We start from the raw sequence: 18,593 nt of genomic DNA on the forward strand, positions 1-18,593 counted from the left end.
AAGTTAGAACTTATATATCCACTCTCCACTCCATTGGGAGACACACAGATGGTTGCAAGGCCACAAGTACCGTGACCTAACAAAGAGATGAGGATTCCAAAACAGCAATAAATAAGGAGACAGTTAAGAAGCAGCTAATAGTTGTGTTGTTGCTTTTTTAAATGATAATTCTTTTATGTGCTTTTTGTCACAGTGCAATGTTGAATTGAAAAAGACAACAAAAGTTACAAACTTAAATGAACTGTGAAGTCTTATCCAACCTTTTAAATCTAAAAAAGTACAAGGTTTGTGTTCCTTGAAGTTAGTCTTTTCCAACAAAATGTACAGGGAATCCCACCTGAGTCAGTTAAATACATCTCTGCTTGATGTACACATCTGAAATTCAAATGTTGGCAAACAATTGTTGATGCTGCATTGGGCACGTTAATAACAATAGAAGAAACCCATTCTACTGCTTAAATGATTTTCCTTTAGTTCAGTCATGGATATATTGCTACTGAATAGTCGTGCCTTCTATTAACAATAAGTGTTATATGCAGAACATATAAACTTTAGTTTGCTCTTTAGTTTGCTCTTACATTAATATGCTCAAACCTCAAGAGAATGGAATCTGATATGTTATTAGTTTGGTAACTTTGTTGTATGTTGGCAAGAGCAACACTACTGGAATCTCTTATTTAGGCATTCAGCAGAATGTTTCTTAGGTGTAAACAAACAAGATTCTGATAAGATTCTATTCCACAATGCCTAGTTAGCAGCCATCAGCTGAGCTGAAACCAATCCAATATTCTAATGAACATATGGTTCTATTTACAAGTTCGACTTTGTTTTCTTTATCCTCGTGAAGTTAGTTTTTTTATCATCTGATCCTTATAAAGTTAGTTTTTTGATCTCTTGATCCTTCTAAAGTTAGGCTTAAGTTGACGATTTGGATTTGGACTGAAGCTTGGTCGTGCTAGCTGGGATGGCCGAAAAGGAAGTAGAGGTTTCTTCATGCCCATTAAAGCCTTTGATTTTTGAGATACACTGCACGCTTGGGTGTGTGGTGTGCTAGGCGTTGACTGATTTACTGCTTCTAATAGGGATGCAGTTGAACTATTATTCAACTTATTGAAAGTTCTAAGTGGTTCTATTCTTTCAAGAATACTTGGAATTTGCCCCTTAGCAAGAAGACCTGGTGACATATTCATTTTTTCATGTCTTTCTTTTCTCATGTTATCAGGTTGGAGATTCCCTTGATCTGCCCTGTATTTGCTGATATCTAAATTCTGTTCACCATCTGGATTTGGTGATTGAATGGGCACAGATTTATGGTTATCGATTGGTAAATTCTGGCTATTGATTGAAAGATTGTCTTGTGGATTTGGTGTTGGCAATGGCACAGATCTGCAATAACAGCACGACCCATTAGAAGTTCACTTTTCCCCCTTCATAAATTGCTTTGAAGCATAAACCTCACATAATCTATTGCACATGGAACCACTTTAAATGAGCACACCTGAATTGTAAACTTTCTTTAACAAGCCAATTCAATTTTGTATGACAACCCCGCTCTTGGTTTAGTGGGTTGTAATCTTGGAACCCTATCTGCATGGAAAATATTAAATTTGCTGGATTGATATCTAACTAAAATGCTTCACAATACTACAAATGTGTGACAATGGTATAAGGAGAAACACCTTTGTCAAGCTGGAGTTGATGGAGGCTATGAACTCCTCAGGTACAGCAGTGTACATTGCTTCAACTGAATCTGGAATAGGTAAATATTCTTCTGACGCAGCAATTCTCTTCAACAAATAAGATAGAAAACATGTGAGCTTAACAAAAATTACAAAATGGATGAGTTACAGAAAAACATATCCAGAGGTTCAAAATGAATAACAATTGCAAGTGAAATGCTCTTAAAAAGGCCTAGAAATTTACTCGAAGTAGCACTTTTGCAGTGCTGGTTGGTTGAAGTAGATAAAAACATGGAATAGTAGACTCAAACTTGCATTCAACATCACAGGATGATGTGCAAATTAATCCACAATCCATTGAATCAAGAGCTTGACAAAGACCTAAAAAAGCTGTCGAGTTACATGATAGTGTCAGTCAGATTGGGAGATTCTTGCTATAAATAAAAGCTTGTTTGTCTCATGCATGTTGCTTACTTTGATGATTTGTCTTTGTTTTATCTCCCTCTGTTGTGACATGGTTGGAAGAAGCTAATATGATAAATGAAGACCCAAAAAATAGATCTTCAAGATCCAGAAGCATAGAATGCTAAATCAGCACGTGGAATAATTCAATAAAACACTTAATTATGGTGTTGTTTAAGGTGAAAAAATGAAAGCGAGAACCTTCACTCAAAGAAGCCAATCGTACACACTGAATGATGTTAAATGCTACTGTTGTAGAGACTGGTTCAAGTCTGGGAATCTTCTTAAATGACGGTGGAAGTAAAATTGCTTCCAGACCTATCTTTAATCCATTTTCAGTCAAGTCATAATTATCAAGCTCTTGGCCTGTAATTGGGCATACTGATTTTTGATTTCCTTCCTTCACAGCATTCGCAGTGTCTGTATTAGCTCCATGGCATCTGCATGTCTGAACAAAATAGTATAACAGTTACAATTTGACTCCTCCTGTAGATAATAATAAGTGCATATATGCAATATAAGCACTCCCAAAATACTTTCCCTGCAAATAAACTAGACACTCTCAAATCAGGACAACCAGATGCCAACAATTTGATCCTCAGAGTATGTCTCTAAAATTAATACAAGAGATTGAATCTAATTTGAATTCATATCTAGCAATTAGATTCCTACCAACAGAACAACAAACTAGGAAGTGAATTAGAGAGACTTAAATGACTGGACAAATAGAGCTTTTGATTTCCAGTGCAACTCTAAGTTTTAGTTCACACAATTAACAAAGCATAGGTAAGAAACTATTGTAAATGGCAGAGTCGTATGTGCCCATACCTGGCAAGGCCGGAATTTGTCTTCAATATGCATTATTGCAGGAAATAAGTTGCAGAAAATTTTATTTGTAGATTCCACCAGATTATCTTTGAAAACAAGGACTGCTTGCACAGGTTCTTGTTGACGTGTATTTTGTACACAATCATACACAGAATAAAATACCCAAAGGTACCTTATCCTCTCTTGAATAAAGTCTCTGATTGCTGAAGATGTCGCAAAGAAGGATCAATCAGGGTGACTCCAATGTTCTTTTATGTAGGGTCTCTACGTGTGGATAAGCACCAGTGGTCGTTGTGATTGCTGTTTCATCAAGGGGCCTTACGTTTCCGAAATAGAATTTCCTATACTAACAAATTCTCAAAAAAGATCAAAAAAGTAGGGCTTGCAAGAGATAAATTCTAGTCTAATCCTAAGAATGACTTAATGTGGACAGGACTTGGTAAGATTCTACCAACTTCAATATTGCCATAAAATAACAACTCAACTGAAATTGATGCGATCTTCTAAGGTAACAAATGATCTTTCAATTCATCAAGGATCATAGACACTACCACAAAGGCACATATCCAAAGTTCAATGACGATTGAAGGTTTAGGTGATTCAAGTTTCTCCAGTTGACCACGCAAGACGTTCCTACAATCAACAAGAAGCTAGTGGTTTGGAAAGTGAATCTCACCAAAGATCAAGCCCAACACTTAGTCCTTCAAACTTAAACATTACTTTGGCTGAGAATGATTCAAGAAAGTAAACAACCATGAAAATAACCATAAGAATTGCAATAAAACACCATAACTTCAATATTTTATTGATCTTAAAGCCATCATAAACAACAATTGTTTGAAATTCCTTCTTCAAAGCTCAATCTTGCTACAAAGTAACTTGCTCTTATCTAATTGCTAATCTCTAATCTCTCTCTAATTCTCTAATTTCTCATTACAAAATGAAAAGGAATGAGGGTATATATAGCATCCTCAATTACAATGAACGGCCCAGATCAAAAGAAGATCAATGGCTAAGATTATGACACCTAAACCCTAATTAGGGTTTATTACAAATAGTCCCCTTTTTATTGAACAACATTAAATGCATAGCCAAATATTAAATTTGGCACAAAAATCTAGGATACATAGACCAATGACAATTAAGGTGCCATGTCATCTATAACAACCTTTCTTCTAGAATCTTATTCCCTTTCCAATGCTCCTTTTTAGCATATGCAATGAATCTGGACACGATTCCTTCGATCTCAGCAATTGGAATCTCGGAAAGATTCTTCATTCGTTCCTCCAAGTGGATGACCTAATCAAAAGCCTTGAGAAGAGCAGCGTCCCATGCAGGTTCAAGTTCTTTGGTCTTCTCAATCAGGAGCATGGTAGCAAACATCTGGTCCCGTTGCTCATCTGTGATAACATTCGCATCTTTGCAAAAGATGACCTTGACCCTTTCTTCCAATTCTTGTAAATCCACATCTGTCTCAACTTCGATCCTCCTGCCAAGAATAGTACATAATACCTCAAACACTCTATCCTGGATCGGGTGGATGACCTCCTCAACATGATTGCATTTGGTACTAATGTCCTCGAAGAGAACTTCCTTCATCTGGAGTAAGGTTGACTACTGAAGTAAACTATGCGGTCCTCCATCCACTATCTTTTCTTGTGCTAGGACCTTCCTTGATGTTTGTCTGATTACTTGCAGGACAGGAATGATAACATCTTTAGTATGAGCAAAGGCGGCTACCGTTATCATTAAGTTGTGGATGATCTCAAGAACCTGGATAGCTCGGTGAATGGTCTGCATCATCCTTGTTGCAAATTCAATAGCAACCGTATGAGATTTGTCAATCCAAGAGCTCATAAGCTGGACCAAACTCCTGACTCTCTCTGCCTCGCCAACTGATTCAAGGGGAAGTGCCTGCACAGGAGATACTGCTGGATCCTGACATCCCAAAGGCTGATTGAGATGGCTAAAGTAGCCTCTCCATGCACCTCTCTCTCTCTCAAGCTTTCTATTTTTCTCCATTTCTTCCCTAAGCTTGTCTTTTAGTGCTTCAAACGAATCGGTGGCCTCATCCAGTGTTTGTTCGGCTGTGAGTGGACCAAGCTCAAATGTCTTTACATCATATTCCTCTGCGAGGATCTCACCTTCACACTTGTCCACTGCCGGTGTAGCTATCTGTAATTTCCTAGATCCTGTCTCGTCTCTGATCATCTTGGACATCTTAGTAGCCTTCCTCTTTTCTGTCACTTCTTGAGAATTCCCAACAAGGCTTTCTAAATCAATCACATTATCTTTGTCCTCGATCACAATCACCCTTGTTAGTCTCTCCTTCAACCAATCTGGGATGGCAGATCTTGTTTCTTTAACTTGTATCTCCTTAGGCAATGTTTCTTCTTCTCTGAGAGGAGATGTCATTTCGTTATCGTTCTTGTCTTCATGTAGCTCGTTGACTTGGAGAGATTGACTTGATGATCGTTGAGGTGCCTGCCCTTCTTCCTGTTTATCGTTTTGTACCATTGATTCCATAGACTCCTCTATTTCAAGGGTCCTCTTCTCTTGTCGAGAAGATGTGCCGGATGAACGATCTCGGTTGGCCTCTCGCTTCTTCTTGGAGGATTCTCTTTTCTCAGGTCTCTCTTTTCTCTTTGAACCTCTAGGATGAGGATTACCCTCACTTACGCTTCGAAGGTTGCCTTCGCTTGTGCTTCTGGGATTAGGATTACCTTCACTTACACTTGCCCCTCCTTCTGCTGGTCTTTCTTCCAAAGTAAAAGTCATAGATATGCCCTGCTCTCTCAACTTTTGATGTTGCACATCAACCCATCTGCGAGTACAAGACAAAACTGGAGCCATCAAAGCATCTAGATCCACAATCTCGGGTTCATTCCAATCTAGCCTTACTGATTTGCTTTATCGATCATAAGATGATTGGAGATGTCTGCCACTGTCCTGAGCTTGGTCGGCCACTCTGTAAATTTTGCATTTCCTGATGAAGTCTAAAGGCAATCTGGAATGCATCTTTCTTTTCACTTCAAGATCATCTGAGAGATTCATCACAAAGTCTTCTATCTGAAACTCATGCTTGTATTTTCTACCGACTGTCTCCTCTATATACCCATAAGGATCAAAGCTTTCTCTCAAGGCAAAGAATCAAAATGAATATAAAGCTAACTCATTCTCTGCATCATCCATGGCTAGAGCATTAGGACATACCTCAACTGAATTCCCTAGTATGATAGGCACAGGAACTCCATTTCCATGCCTGTGTCTGAATGCCCTCGCATAAGCTGCCAACTGTCTAGTTACCTCAAGTAACACTATTTTGTCTGTCGGATATCTCGACAACATGTATGGAGGTGAAGGACAACCATGAACTCTAATATATGTAAATTTCTGAAATTGGATGAACCAAGCACCATACCTCTTTACAAGCTCTTGTGCATCTTGAGATAGCCGATTGTAAATTCCGCCTTGCAATGTCCTAGTGATGTTCATCGTGAAGGTATCATTGACTAACTTGTAGTCACTTCCTGGCGGATTATGCAAGTGAACATAGGAATCACAAACTCTGACCTCCCCGGGCCCTCTTCCAATCACTCCTCTGTGAGGTAATCCTGCATATTCAAAGCTCCTGATCAAGGCATATATGATGTATGAACTCATGTGGAAGGACTTGGTAGCCTTCAGTCTCCTTAACTGTACGTCCAAGCAATGGCTAATCATTCTAGCCCAATGAATTGTTCCTTTTCCCTGAACTATCACTTGGATGAAGTAGAACATCCACTTCTCAAAATAGAAGGCTTGAGGAGCCCCTATGACTCGGTTGAGTAGTGTTATCAAATCTCTGTACTCCTCCTGGAAGTCGATCCTATGTGGTGTGTTTGGAATCTTGCTCAGGCGAGGACGACTCTTGAGTAACCAGTTCTTATTGATGATGCTTAGGCAAGTGTCTGGATCATCTTCGTACATGGACCTGGCTCCTTCTAGGCTTTTGTAAATCATATCTCTGTGCTCTGGAAGATGGAAAGCCTCACTTATAGCCTCCTCCGAAAGGTAAGCCAAAGTGTTTCCCTCCTTGGACACGATCGATCTTGATTGTGGATCATAATGGCGAGCACATTCGATCATCAACTCATGGCACTGGATTGCTGGAGGGAAGCCGGCCGCCTTAATGATGCCACTTTCAATTATTCTTCTTGCAACAAGTGATGGCTTGCCAATGTAAGGGACCTCTCGAAACTTCTTCGTACTGAAGTTTCCTAAGTTGGTATCTCCAATGTTGCTCCACTTCGACATGATCTTGGTCTCCAATTCTTCATTCTTTTGATCTTCCTTCATGAGAGCTGGACGACTGGTGGATGCTCCTGCCTTCGGGGTCGCCATCATGACACCTACACAACATTTCATAATAAGTAATAGATTTTGCAATGTAGAAGTATAGATTAGATTAAAGTTTAAATTTAGGAAACTTCATGATAAGTCTTTGAGTTATCATTTCCTAAATACGATTGAGCTACTGGAAATTCAAAATTTCATAATTCAAAATTCAAGATTGAGACATAGGATGATTCAAAAATCAAAATTTGGACAAGAGGAACTTCGCCATACCTCACTTTGAGAGCTAACTCTAAGAAAAGATGCAAAATTAAGGAAATTTGCCTAGGCAAAATGAAGATCGAAGTCTTTAACGTGAGCCTCCTCTAGCAAAATGCGTCCTTTTGTCAACTCCACCACCTTTGGGGTCTTCAACGCCTTGAGGAAAAAAATCGCTCTCTCCAACAAAATTCGCACTCTTCTTGATGAGATTTCGCACTTCTCTTTGTCCTTCTCCAAATCGCATATGAATGAATGATTAAATGATGATTAAAATGCCATATCATACCCCTTCTTATATAAGCGCTTACCTCTATACTCCCCATAGGCCGACTTTTGAAAATAGGCAAATAATAAACAAAATTTAAATAAAAAGGAGGCCGACTTTATAAAAGTATGAAAATAAAATCCCAAGCGCTCTCCCTTTTATTTAATTTAATAATTAATTAATTTAAACGCCTTCGTAATTAATTTTGATTTTTTTAAAAAAGGCTAAATTAATTATTAAACGCCTTATGCACTATTTTTTAAATGCCAATTTAATTAAATATTTCAAGGTTTATCGAAATTAGCACTTAATGTAATTCAAAAAATGTTGGCGCTTAAACATGGGAGGAATAAGGGACATCCATCAATATCGCTCTGGTCCCTGGGAGAGGGACATGAGCGCTTTAGTCAACTTGGATTGATTTTCACGTTCAAAACCACTTCCTTTACGTCCAAACTGGGATCTTCATTCGTAACTTGGAGTTTGATCTATTCAATTTTTTGAATGAATGCCACTTAGAACCATTTTCGCCCTGGTCCCTGGGAGAGGGACAGGAGCGATTTTTGCTTTTCTTCCTTGGCCCTTGTCTTTTAAATCATCAAATCAACTTGCGAGGTAAGGAATGATCATCTTTGTTTGTTTTACACATGCTAAACTCGTCCTTTGCAAAGTAAACTTGATATTCTAAGGATTTTCGCCTTGGTCCCTTGGTGAAGGACAGGAGCGAACTTTGCATTTTAGCTCAAAATTGTCGACCTCTGACGTTAACTCCTTGTTCACCATCTTCCTAAAGACATCTTCGATCTTGTGTGACCTTGCCTTAACGTAGTTTTAGAAGGAAATGGCTAGTTTAATAGGAATCGCTTTGGTCCTTAACTGAAGGACAGGAGCGAACTTTAGTCTTTGGCATAAACTTTTGATCGTATCAACTTCCAATTGCTTTGTAAACGTAGAATATCACTTTCCCTTCCATCTTGAATCCCGGACACAAGAAATAGTACTTTGCAATGCAAGCATTTTATGTCTTTTTGAAGATTTCGCTCTGGTCCCTTGGAGAGGGACAGGAGCGCTTTGGTCATTTCTCATCACCTTTCGTGGTCTTTGTAACTTCACTTTTCTTCGAAGCATTTCCAACATCTTCGCCACCTTGTGCCTTGGCTTGGATTCACCTAAACTTGAAGGAAAAGACTTGAGAATCTAAATTTCGCCCTGGTCCCTGAGAGAGGGACAGGAGCGATCTGGCAATTATAGGCTCAATCATTCTTTGCCAACGTTTAAAACTATCTTCAATGGATTCATTATGCTCTCCTTCACTCATCTCCAACATGAAACTCGTTTTAACTTTGCGAGAAATTTGCCTTATGAGGAAATCGCTCTGGTCTCTTGGAGAGGGACAGGAGCACCTTGGGCAAAATAAGTTTCACTTGCTCTTAGCAATCTTCAAAAATTATCTTCAATAGAGTGGTTACGCCTTCTTTTATTTGCCTCAAACTTAAAACTCACTTCACCTTTGCCAAAAACTTGCCCTTTAAGAAAATCGCTCTGGTCCCTTGGAGAGGACAGGAGCGCCTTGGGCAATTTCATCAAGTTCTTGGATTATTTGCAACTTCGTTCTTTTTTGAGGCATTCCAAACATCTTTACCATCATGCCCTTTGGCCTGGACTTAACCAAATTCGGAAGGGAATGCTAGATAATGTATATTTCGCCCTGGTCCCTGGGAGAGGGACAAGAGCGATTTTGCATCTATTAGCTCACTTGTGTTTCGCCAACTTTCAAAATTATCTTTGACGGATTGGTTGGGTCGCCTTTCCTTCATCTCTGGCTTGAAATTCGCTTTTCCTTGGTCCAAAACTTGTCTTGAGGAAAAATCGCTCTGGTCCCTGCGAGAGGGACAGGAGCTATCTTTGAAATTCGCCTTGGTCCCTGACAGAGGGACAGGAGCAAACTTGACTTCTTGGGTCAATTTTCTCCTTCGAGGTGCACTCAAATTATATTCAACGAGTAAAATGTACCTTCCTTGTTCTTCTCACATCGCGAAATCATTCAAATCTTGCAAGGATAAGGCGATCTTGGATTTCAAGCTCCGGTTCTTCAGTGAGAGACAGGAGCGAACTTGTCTTTTTAGCATATTTCCTCATTTGCAAATTACTTCAAATTATATTCAACGGACAAAAGATGCCCTCCTTGATCTCTTCCAATCCAAAAATCGTCTTGGCCCTGCGAGGACAATGCAATTTTGAGAAACAAGCTCCGGTTCTTCAGTGAGGGACAGGAGCAATTTTTGTCCTTAAGGGCAACTATTCAACTTTTCATTGCAAACAACTAAGTCTGAGTGCTCCATTATGTTGATTTCATCCCTTATTGCGTCCTTGATGCTTTAATTTGATCAACTAAGGCCAAAAATGCCCTAAGTAGGCCATTTCGCCCTGGTCCCTGGCTGAGGGACAGGAGCGATTTGACTTTAAACCTTGAAAAACTTGCCATCTTAGAGTCTCAAAATCTTCAAAACCTCCAATTTATGTTCAACTGCATCTCCTGGCGACCTTGCACAAGACAAATGAAACAAGTTAATAACGAAGATGCATAAAATACCAATTTCGCCCTGGTCCCTGGGAGAGGGACAGGAGCGATTTTGCCCCTATAGGCCAAAATATCAAGAATTTAGGCCTTCAGTCACTTCACAAGGCATAATTAGGTTATCTCCAAGGCCAGGGGTCAATTATCAAAACTTTCAAAATTTGGTCAAAAAATTCAACCGGACAAAAATGCACAATTCCATCATTAGCACTTAGGTAAAAAAAATTGGACTTGCTTTCAAATTCCGACTGAACCTAGACAGACTCAACTGACATTCAAAATTGCAATCCACAGGAGGATGCTCAATAATCACTCAAAATGGACTGGACTCTGGCTTAAAAACGTCAAAATGGAAACCCTAAGGCTTAACCCTAGTCCAGACGACTCGCTCACTTACCCAAAACCCTAAAAGCAGAGAGAAGAATAGGCAAAACCGAGCAAAAAGAGGGGGTCCCCATTTTAATGGGGCGATGTGTGAAATGGTCACAACAGTTCTCTAAGTTCATCTTTTATATCTTGGAACCACCATTTAACAAGACTGCAAAAACTCCAATGATCTGCATTTGTAAAAATTATAATGGTATTAGAAAGGTTAAGAGAATCCAACATATAGTAATCTTGAATAATACAAAAGTTTTGAAAATGTTTCTTCTTACAAAATAAATGTAAAAAACAAGTTAAAATACCTCTCTGAACTCTGTGGAACAAACAATTTTTAAAATCAGAGATACTATTTGTGAAATCTTTAACCTTTTCTAGGAGCATGGACTCTGAAAAACTTCCCCATTGGACTTTTGTATGAACTTCACATTCAATCTGAATGAATTCTATTGTCACACAATGATCAGCTGCATCCTGGTAAAATGATATGCCAATCTGGGAATTAACTTGGTAATAATTGTTGGAAATATGTTACAGAGTCTTCGAATTCAAAAGTGTAAAATTGTCTTAAAATTTGTTTTTTTTCCAACATACCATCACAGTTTTCCGGAAGGTTACAGCATTCTCCATGAAAAAGCTACTGATCATGATTACCTTCCTGCCTATGGTTTCAGTGCCCCAGGAATACAGTCCTCCATTGCTCGTCAAAAGTGTACTCAAACATGACACTGCTTAATCCCACATTAAACAGCTTCATCAAAACCAGCATAATTGAGATTTAGTGGTAAAACCATTTCACAGTGATCTAGATCAAGAAAAGCAGAAATTCCTTTTTCATTGATGCAGCTTAATCTGCTTGATACCTTTTTGATGGCTTTGTGAAAATTCAAAAGCCTTTGACCTTGGAAGCAAGTGATCTGCAGACAAGCTATTTACAGCATGATGGAAATCTCTGAGATTGAAATTCTCTTGTGGATGATAAGCGATTCTAAGCTGTTTCATGGAGAATGCATTCAATTAGGAATTTCAGATAATTTTGAAGACCAAAAATAAACATGTTAGGATTAAAATTTGTGAACTTAAAAATAGGATGAACAGTTGCCACAATTGAGCACAACTACATAAACAACTTACTGATAACTATTGAGCATTCCTCCCAAGCAGCTAGATAGGTACACTACAGATGTTCTAGAATTTATGAATATGATTTAGATAACCCTGGTAATTGAAAGCTGTTAACCAGTGAGCTTTATATATATATATAAGAGAGGAGAGCCATCCATTTATCTAGGATTCTATAGCGATTTGGCAATCGTTTTGTATGGTTTAGTACAGAGTCAACGACGGATACCTACTGGTAAGCGTAAGGTTATCGAATTGCCAAATCGGTATAGAATCCTAGATAAATTATCGAATTGTGATTTCTGCAAGTATGACTCTGTACTAAACCATACAAAACGATTGCCAAATCTCTATAGAATCCTAGATAAATGGATGGCTCTCCTCTTTTCCTTATGGCTGAGTTCCTAAAGGCCCTTTTGTCATGTATATGGGCGCACTCAATTGATTTCTTTTGAATCTTAGACAGACTAAAATTGTAAATAAGGATACATGACGCCAATGACAAGATCTTAACCAATCTGAAATACTTTGCATATGCATTTTTTCAGTTGAAAATAAGTATTGTATATAAAATAGCATGTCTACTGAAACAGAGTTTCATGGCCCCTGTAACATCCAGAGAGCCGAGAATAGCATTAAGAGTCTAAGTAATGCTGAGAGACTAAAACTGAAATAAAAATTCTGGCTATAATCCTACCGTATTTTTGATGTTTCAGAGTGTGGGGTTTTTTAACCTAAAGGGGGTTCCCCATAAATTTTGGTTTTTCTTCTCTTCTAATTTTTTCTCCTTCTTTCAAATTTTAGGTGTTGAATTTACATGTTATCATGGCAAACACATCTAACATCAAACACTGCCTCTAAGCTCTTCACAAATTGTCTTTCACACTTCTGTTCCACCAAATCCGCTTGTTCATCATTCACATCCACTTCATCTAAGAGTCATGAATGCCTTTAAAATATCGTGAATGGAATTTTATCCTCAAAAGGGTACTGTTTAGATAACCAGAATTCTAAGCATATTTGTTTTTTATACAATTGAAAAAAGAGAGCCATCTTTGAATGTGATTGATTATGACACAGCTTTGAAGAAATTATATCGTTCTAGGTTTCCATACTAGCCCCATGATCCCAAAGTTCACGCTATGTGTCTTAGTTTTCGGTTCCCAGAGGCAGGTATCAGAAAGCAACTGGTTACCCTTACAGTTCAAAGGAAAAAAAAACCGAGATTTATGGCAGCGTGACTCATAGGATTCTTCGTCTTCTATTGATTTCTAAGCTTAAACATCTTCAGTTGTAAAAATGTAGTCTAACTTTTCCAGGGAAAGAAACGCCTAACCGTCTCACATTTTCATCGACAATGCAAAACACACAATATTTACAAATCGTTTTACTAAGTGATTCCAAAAAATCATTCCTGTATTCATAATTTTGAATTCAAATTCAACTAACCCGAAATCCCTGTCAAACACCTTTAAAAATTCAATGTGTTAGACTGTTTATTTTTTGGCTTTAATTTGAAAAATTGTTACACTATAGCTACTGCATTTACACGGTCCGAAACGACAAGGCAAATTATATTTAGGCTCTGCAATTGCAAGATTTTCCATAGATCATTCTGTTGATTTTATTAAAAATTGACCTAAATTTTATTATTTCAAAGAATGAGTTCAAACCATTTTCGTGTGATTTTTTTCGTTGACTCAAGTTATTTATTTTTTTAACAATTGTTCTCAACTCGTTAGCATGCAGCGGGAGTAAACCCTGTTTCCAAATATAATTTTAAAGAGACAGTCTATTTTACTTCTTTTTTTTTATTATATCGTGCTACAAAAATTTATAGAATGCAAGGTTAACCACTCCAAATTTAAATATCTATTTAACTTTTAGATATCTAGCTTACAAAATTGATGGAGTAATGTTGTCATTTTTATTTAAAATTTGGAAAAAATCTTAATCAACATGCTCAAATCTTTACGCATAATATTGTTTGTCTGGAAATTTATCAATTGTCCTTACAACTTGCTAAATTCGAGCTTGAAACATGAAACAAAACAAAAATAAAAAGAAATGATAGATTGGATCAAATATGGCAAGCACTCTGTATTTTTCTTTGGGAAAAAACAATAGACCGCGAGATCTTACAACCTTAAAAGAAAAAATACACTGACCTCATTCGATTCGGAGACGTTATTCTTTTGAATGCAGCATAAAGCAATAGCACTGTAGCTATATTTATGTATTTCCTCTCTATTTTCTTTTCTGAGTGCATAAACATTGGCAAGCTCAAGCAAATACTGCATTTAAAACCGAGAAAGACATAAATTATCAAAAATTTCATAAGATTCAAAGATTGTATATCTACTAAAAATTAACTTATTGAATGCAAATACAGCTGAAAATAATTGTCCAAAGCAAGCTAGGGTATTATATTATTAGGAAATTCCCATGTTTTGTTAAATGTTGAAGGACAAGGAATGAGATTGAAGTGTGAATTTCACCTGCTTCAGATCCTTCAGGAGGGAAGGTTGAAAGGAAGAAAGGTCTAAGACAAAGGAAAGAAGGCCCATTTTGCTCAACGCTGAGCAAAGGTTTTGCGTCAGCTTTTTACTGCAAATTTCCACCTCGATGAGAGATGCTTTTCAAATTAAATCGTTGTGTGTTTTGAATCGAATGCTGTTAGCCTAGTTGAGTAGCTCAGGTTTCTAAAATATTTGAAATTTGAAATTTTGAATTTATAGAAGAAGAAGAGTAATAATTTTCACGTTCATGAGACTAACAAAAGTTTATGGGACTAACCCCTCATTAAAAAAATTTATATCAAGAGCTAGCTATCAAGATATTCACATAACTGTCATAATTTATGGTTCCCAATCTAATATTGAGCTTCATTGCCCAATGATTGGGGAAGAATGGGAATATGAAAGATTATCACTAAAAGATGAAAGACAAAAGAAGAAAAAAGGTGTAGCTGGCAATGGAGCAATGCTTGATGGGAGCTAGAAGTATCTCTTTCAAGGCTATGGACGCTTGACTAGTAGTAGATCTATGCGCATGTGATGTCATTGCACAAAAGACAAGGTTGGTTTAACTTACAAAGCCTAAGCTTGAGCATCCTTATCTAACTCTGAGACTATATGATAGGGAATCAATCATTGAGCACACACATGAGGTTGTCAAAGCAATGTTCTAATTCCTTATTTACTCATTGTCTGCCTAGATGTATTCTTCTTTGTTCATTTAACTAAAATGATAATAGGACGGGGAGTCAGGTTATGGTTGATTTTGGAGTTCTAAAATGCATTGATGCGTATTTCCCAGATAGTCGCCATTTGTTATGCCTTGCATACTCACCCCATACATTTTGTTTGACAAAACTCGAGTCCCCCTCTTTTGTTGTTTTTCCCTTGTTCTTGTTTTCCCTTTCTCTTTCCTTGTTTTCTTTATATTCTTTTTTTTGCTTCAGGTTTTCTTTAGTTCTCCCTAGAACCCTGGGGTTTTCCTTTGCTTTTTGATTTTTATCGAAGTTTCAAACTCTGGGGTCCCAGGTTTCATAGGATCATTTAGACCCTGTGATCCTAGGAACCCCAAAATATCAAACTCCGATTTCCTTTTTGCGAATCGGAGTTTCAGACCTCGTAGCCTTGCATGTCACTGTTAATGCGACCTAATAGTGAGAGATATTTAAGCTCACATGAGCTCAATTTAACTTTATGTAGCATCCTAAATTGTACTTGTTACCTATTTTTGGTTTTCATGACAAAAATAGCCTTACATAGGATCTTAGATCTTCATAGTAAATGTTTTTTTTTCAAACATATAAAAGGGAAGCAAAATATAGATACAATCAAAAGTCAAAAAGGCTTTCGATTCATAAAAGATATTGCAATGGTAAGTTTCCCCTCCATGTTGAGTCAATTTTTTTCCAGGAAGAGTATAGTCACAAGATTAAAAGAATCAAGATGTCAAACATTAGTATTTGAGAGGGAAAGTAAGAGTTTGAAAGAGTCCTCCACATAGTATGCCTAGTCATCAAACTTGTCCTCACGTAGCATTAGTTTTAGCTGAGTTATCTTGAGGGAAAGCTTAAGTTTTCTGCAAAGAAAACCTATTCCTTCTACAAGTTTATTTCTCTTGTAATGAATTCTTTGTGGCGGCCAGAGCTATCCCAACCTTCAGTAAGAGTTTTGATGAAGAGAATATACAGATCCCATCATGTCAACAATAGAAATGGTGGTCTTCAGGCACGCTTCAAGCAAAAGAAATCCCAAGAGTATCGAGTTTCATCCATAAGTGGCGGCCAAGTGCATGGAATTCAAGCTACAAAGGCGGCCAAATAGTAGAATAGAGGCAGTTTAAACAACTACTGTTAGGACCCAGAAGGCAACTGAGAGGGGGGGGGGGTGGGGGGGGTGAATCAGTTGTCAATTAATTTCAACCCAAATATAACTTAATCAAACTTTATGCATAATACCAGTAAACCAAACTTAATGTCGGTTGACAGATTAGCAGTTAGTATTAATATCGGTGAAGCTTAATGCATAAAACATAAAGAGAAAGAGCATCCACAACACATAACACAAAGATTTGTACGTGGAAACCCTGCAAGGGGAAAAACCACGGTGGGAAACCTTACCCACAATCAGATTATACTACTGCAAATAGTATGTGTATATAAATGGGGTCTACACATGCAAAAAGGCCAACCACCTAGAGCTCACTGCTCAATCAAAAAATAGGAGTCACACTGACTACAATTGGATGGTTAAATCCAATGATAATGTACTGCTCAAAGTAGCATCTTCAATGTTGGATTTAGTACCAGTTAAGCTCTAATAATCACCTTCAAACCTTCCTTGAACCTTCTCTACAGTCTGCTCATATGATCTTCAATATTTGCACATACCATGTTACAATACCATAACCATATAGGGTAAGTGCACAAAGATGGTGGTAAAAAAGGGGGGTATAAGTGGACACTTTTTTTCTGAAATTAGGTGAACCTGAACTTGGAGGCAAAATTTGAAAGTCATCCACTCAAGATATGAAGATAATCAAAGAACAAATATTGTAGTACTCTGAATATAGTTTCCAAACTACTAAACTTTTTCAAAATTGGATAAGATTAAGGGGGTCAAATCCTTCACGCACAAAAAACTAACCCTGATTTTTTCTGAAAAACATAACATAGTGTCTAACGTGTGCATCAAAAAAGTCATAGTTAGATTTAGTATTTTGACAAATCTTTTGGCAGAAAGATAGTTAAGAGTGAGCAATAGAAAATGTGTATTTTTTTGTAATTTTTTGTTGAGTATTTTTTTTTTTTATGATTTTTCCAATCGAGCACATCCTAAAAATTAGGTACATGTTCATGCGCGAAGCATAAGTTGCACTAAAAGAATCGAAAATACAATTTATTTATTTTTAAATTGTAAAGAATCAAGTGCACTACAAAAATATATAAAAAAAATTTAAATCTGGATAAGTATATCAGAAGTTATTCAAAAAATGGTGCACCTATGTCTGTGAGAACTATGGAGACACTGGTAAAAGAAATTCAATAATAATATGTTATTGTTGTTCAAATTGAAAAAAAATATATGGTTAGAAAGCTTAGAAGATGGGTGAAAATGTGGTGGCAATTTTAGAAATACCCACTTGATGAAGTGTAAACCTAATGATGACAAAGTCGATAAACCAAGTTGATAAAATAAAACACGTCAAAAATGAGAGAAATGGAGGGAAATCCAACTTCCAAACCATAGCTTTGTCATCCAGGCCTATTTCTAAGCCTAAACAATCAAAAGCATGTACAGGGTACTTATGGTGTAAGAAGCGCGTACACGCTCTTTTTAGTATAAACAATGTGTGCATGCTATTGTATAATATGATATTGTATATATAATATGTGTGTGTATATATATATATATATATATATATATATGTATATAATAATATATAATATTTATATATATGTATATGTATATAATAATATATAATATTTATATATATATATGTATATAATAATATATAATATATTAAGTATATATATACACATGTAAGTGTATTGTCTCCCCTCTCAAACGCATACAAAGTGCCTCTCTTTCTCTCTCTCCCCTTCTCCCTTCCTCCATACCCCATCCCTCTCTCTCTCCCTCCCTCTCTCCCCTTCTCCCTTCCTCCATACCCCATCCCTCCCTCTCTCCCCTTCTCCCTTCCTCCAGACCCCATCCCTCTCTCTCTCTCTCGCTCTCCCCTTCTCCCTTCCTCCATACCCCATCCCTCTTTCTCTTTTTCTCTCCCTCCATCCCTCCATACCCCACTACAACTATGTCTGCACTTCTATAGAAGTAAGTGAATTTATTTCTTGTCTGCAACTTCCTCTTTGATTTTTATCATGTATGTTCTCCTAAGAAAATTGACTGATGGATTTGTGTGTGTATATTGAATAGAAGGAACAGGGTTTGAAATTGAACCACGGGTGCATTAACGTGACAAACAAGGAAACCTGCAACAATATTCTTCTCACATGTGTTTTTTATGAGTAGAGCAGATGTGGAAAATAGTGTCAACAAAGCAACATGATGAGTCAAAGTGCTTGCAATATGTTTTTTAGAAGGAAACAACCAGTAGCAAGAGAAAGAGGGAGAGTAACACAAATGATATCCTAGAGAATGATGGTGGT

The 18,593-nt window shown here is 37.3% G+C and overlaps 1 protein-coding gene across 1 annotated transcript; it reads right to left on the reverse strand.

Annotated features, from left to right (window-relative positions):
• Positions 1–579: 579 nt before the first annotated feature.
• On the reverse strand, positions 580–11,791 carry LOC131066700 (uncharacterized). Its single transcript, XM_059211864.1, has 10 exons — positions 11,653–11,791; positions 11,384–11,517; positions 11,095–11,263; positions 2,678–2,682; positions 2,317–2,589; positions 2,154–2,265; positions 1,924–2,069; positions 1,680–1,787; positions 1,499–1,587; positions 580–1,386 (listed from the first exon to the last, which is right to left on the reverse strand). The coding sequence occupies exons 1-10, from the start codon at positions 11,789–11,791 to the stop codon at positions 879–881; spliced, it is 1,683 nt and encodes a 560-aa protein (XP_059067847.1). The 3' UTR covers positions 580–878.
• Positions 11,792–18,593: the final 6,802 nt, after the last annotated feature.

The sequence above is a fragment of the Cryptomeria japonica genome, chromosome 9 (genome assembly GCF_030272615.1).
Source record: "Cryptomeria japonica chromosome 9, Sugi_1.0, whole genome shotgun sequence".
Lineage (NCBI taxonomy): Eukaryota > Viridiplantae > Streptophyta > Pinopsida > Cupressales > Cupressaceae > Cryptomeria > Cryptomeria japonica.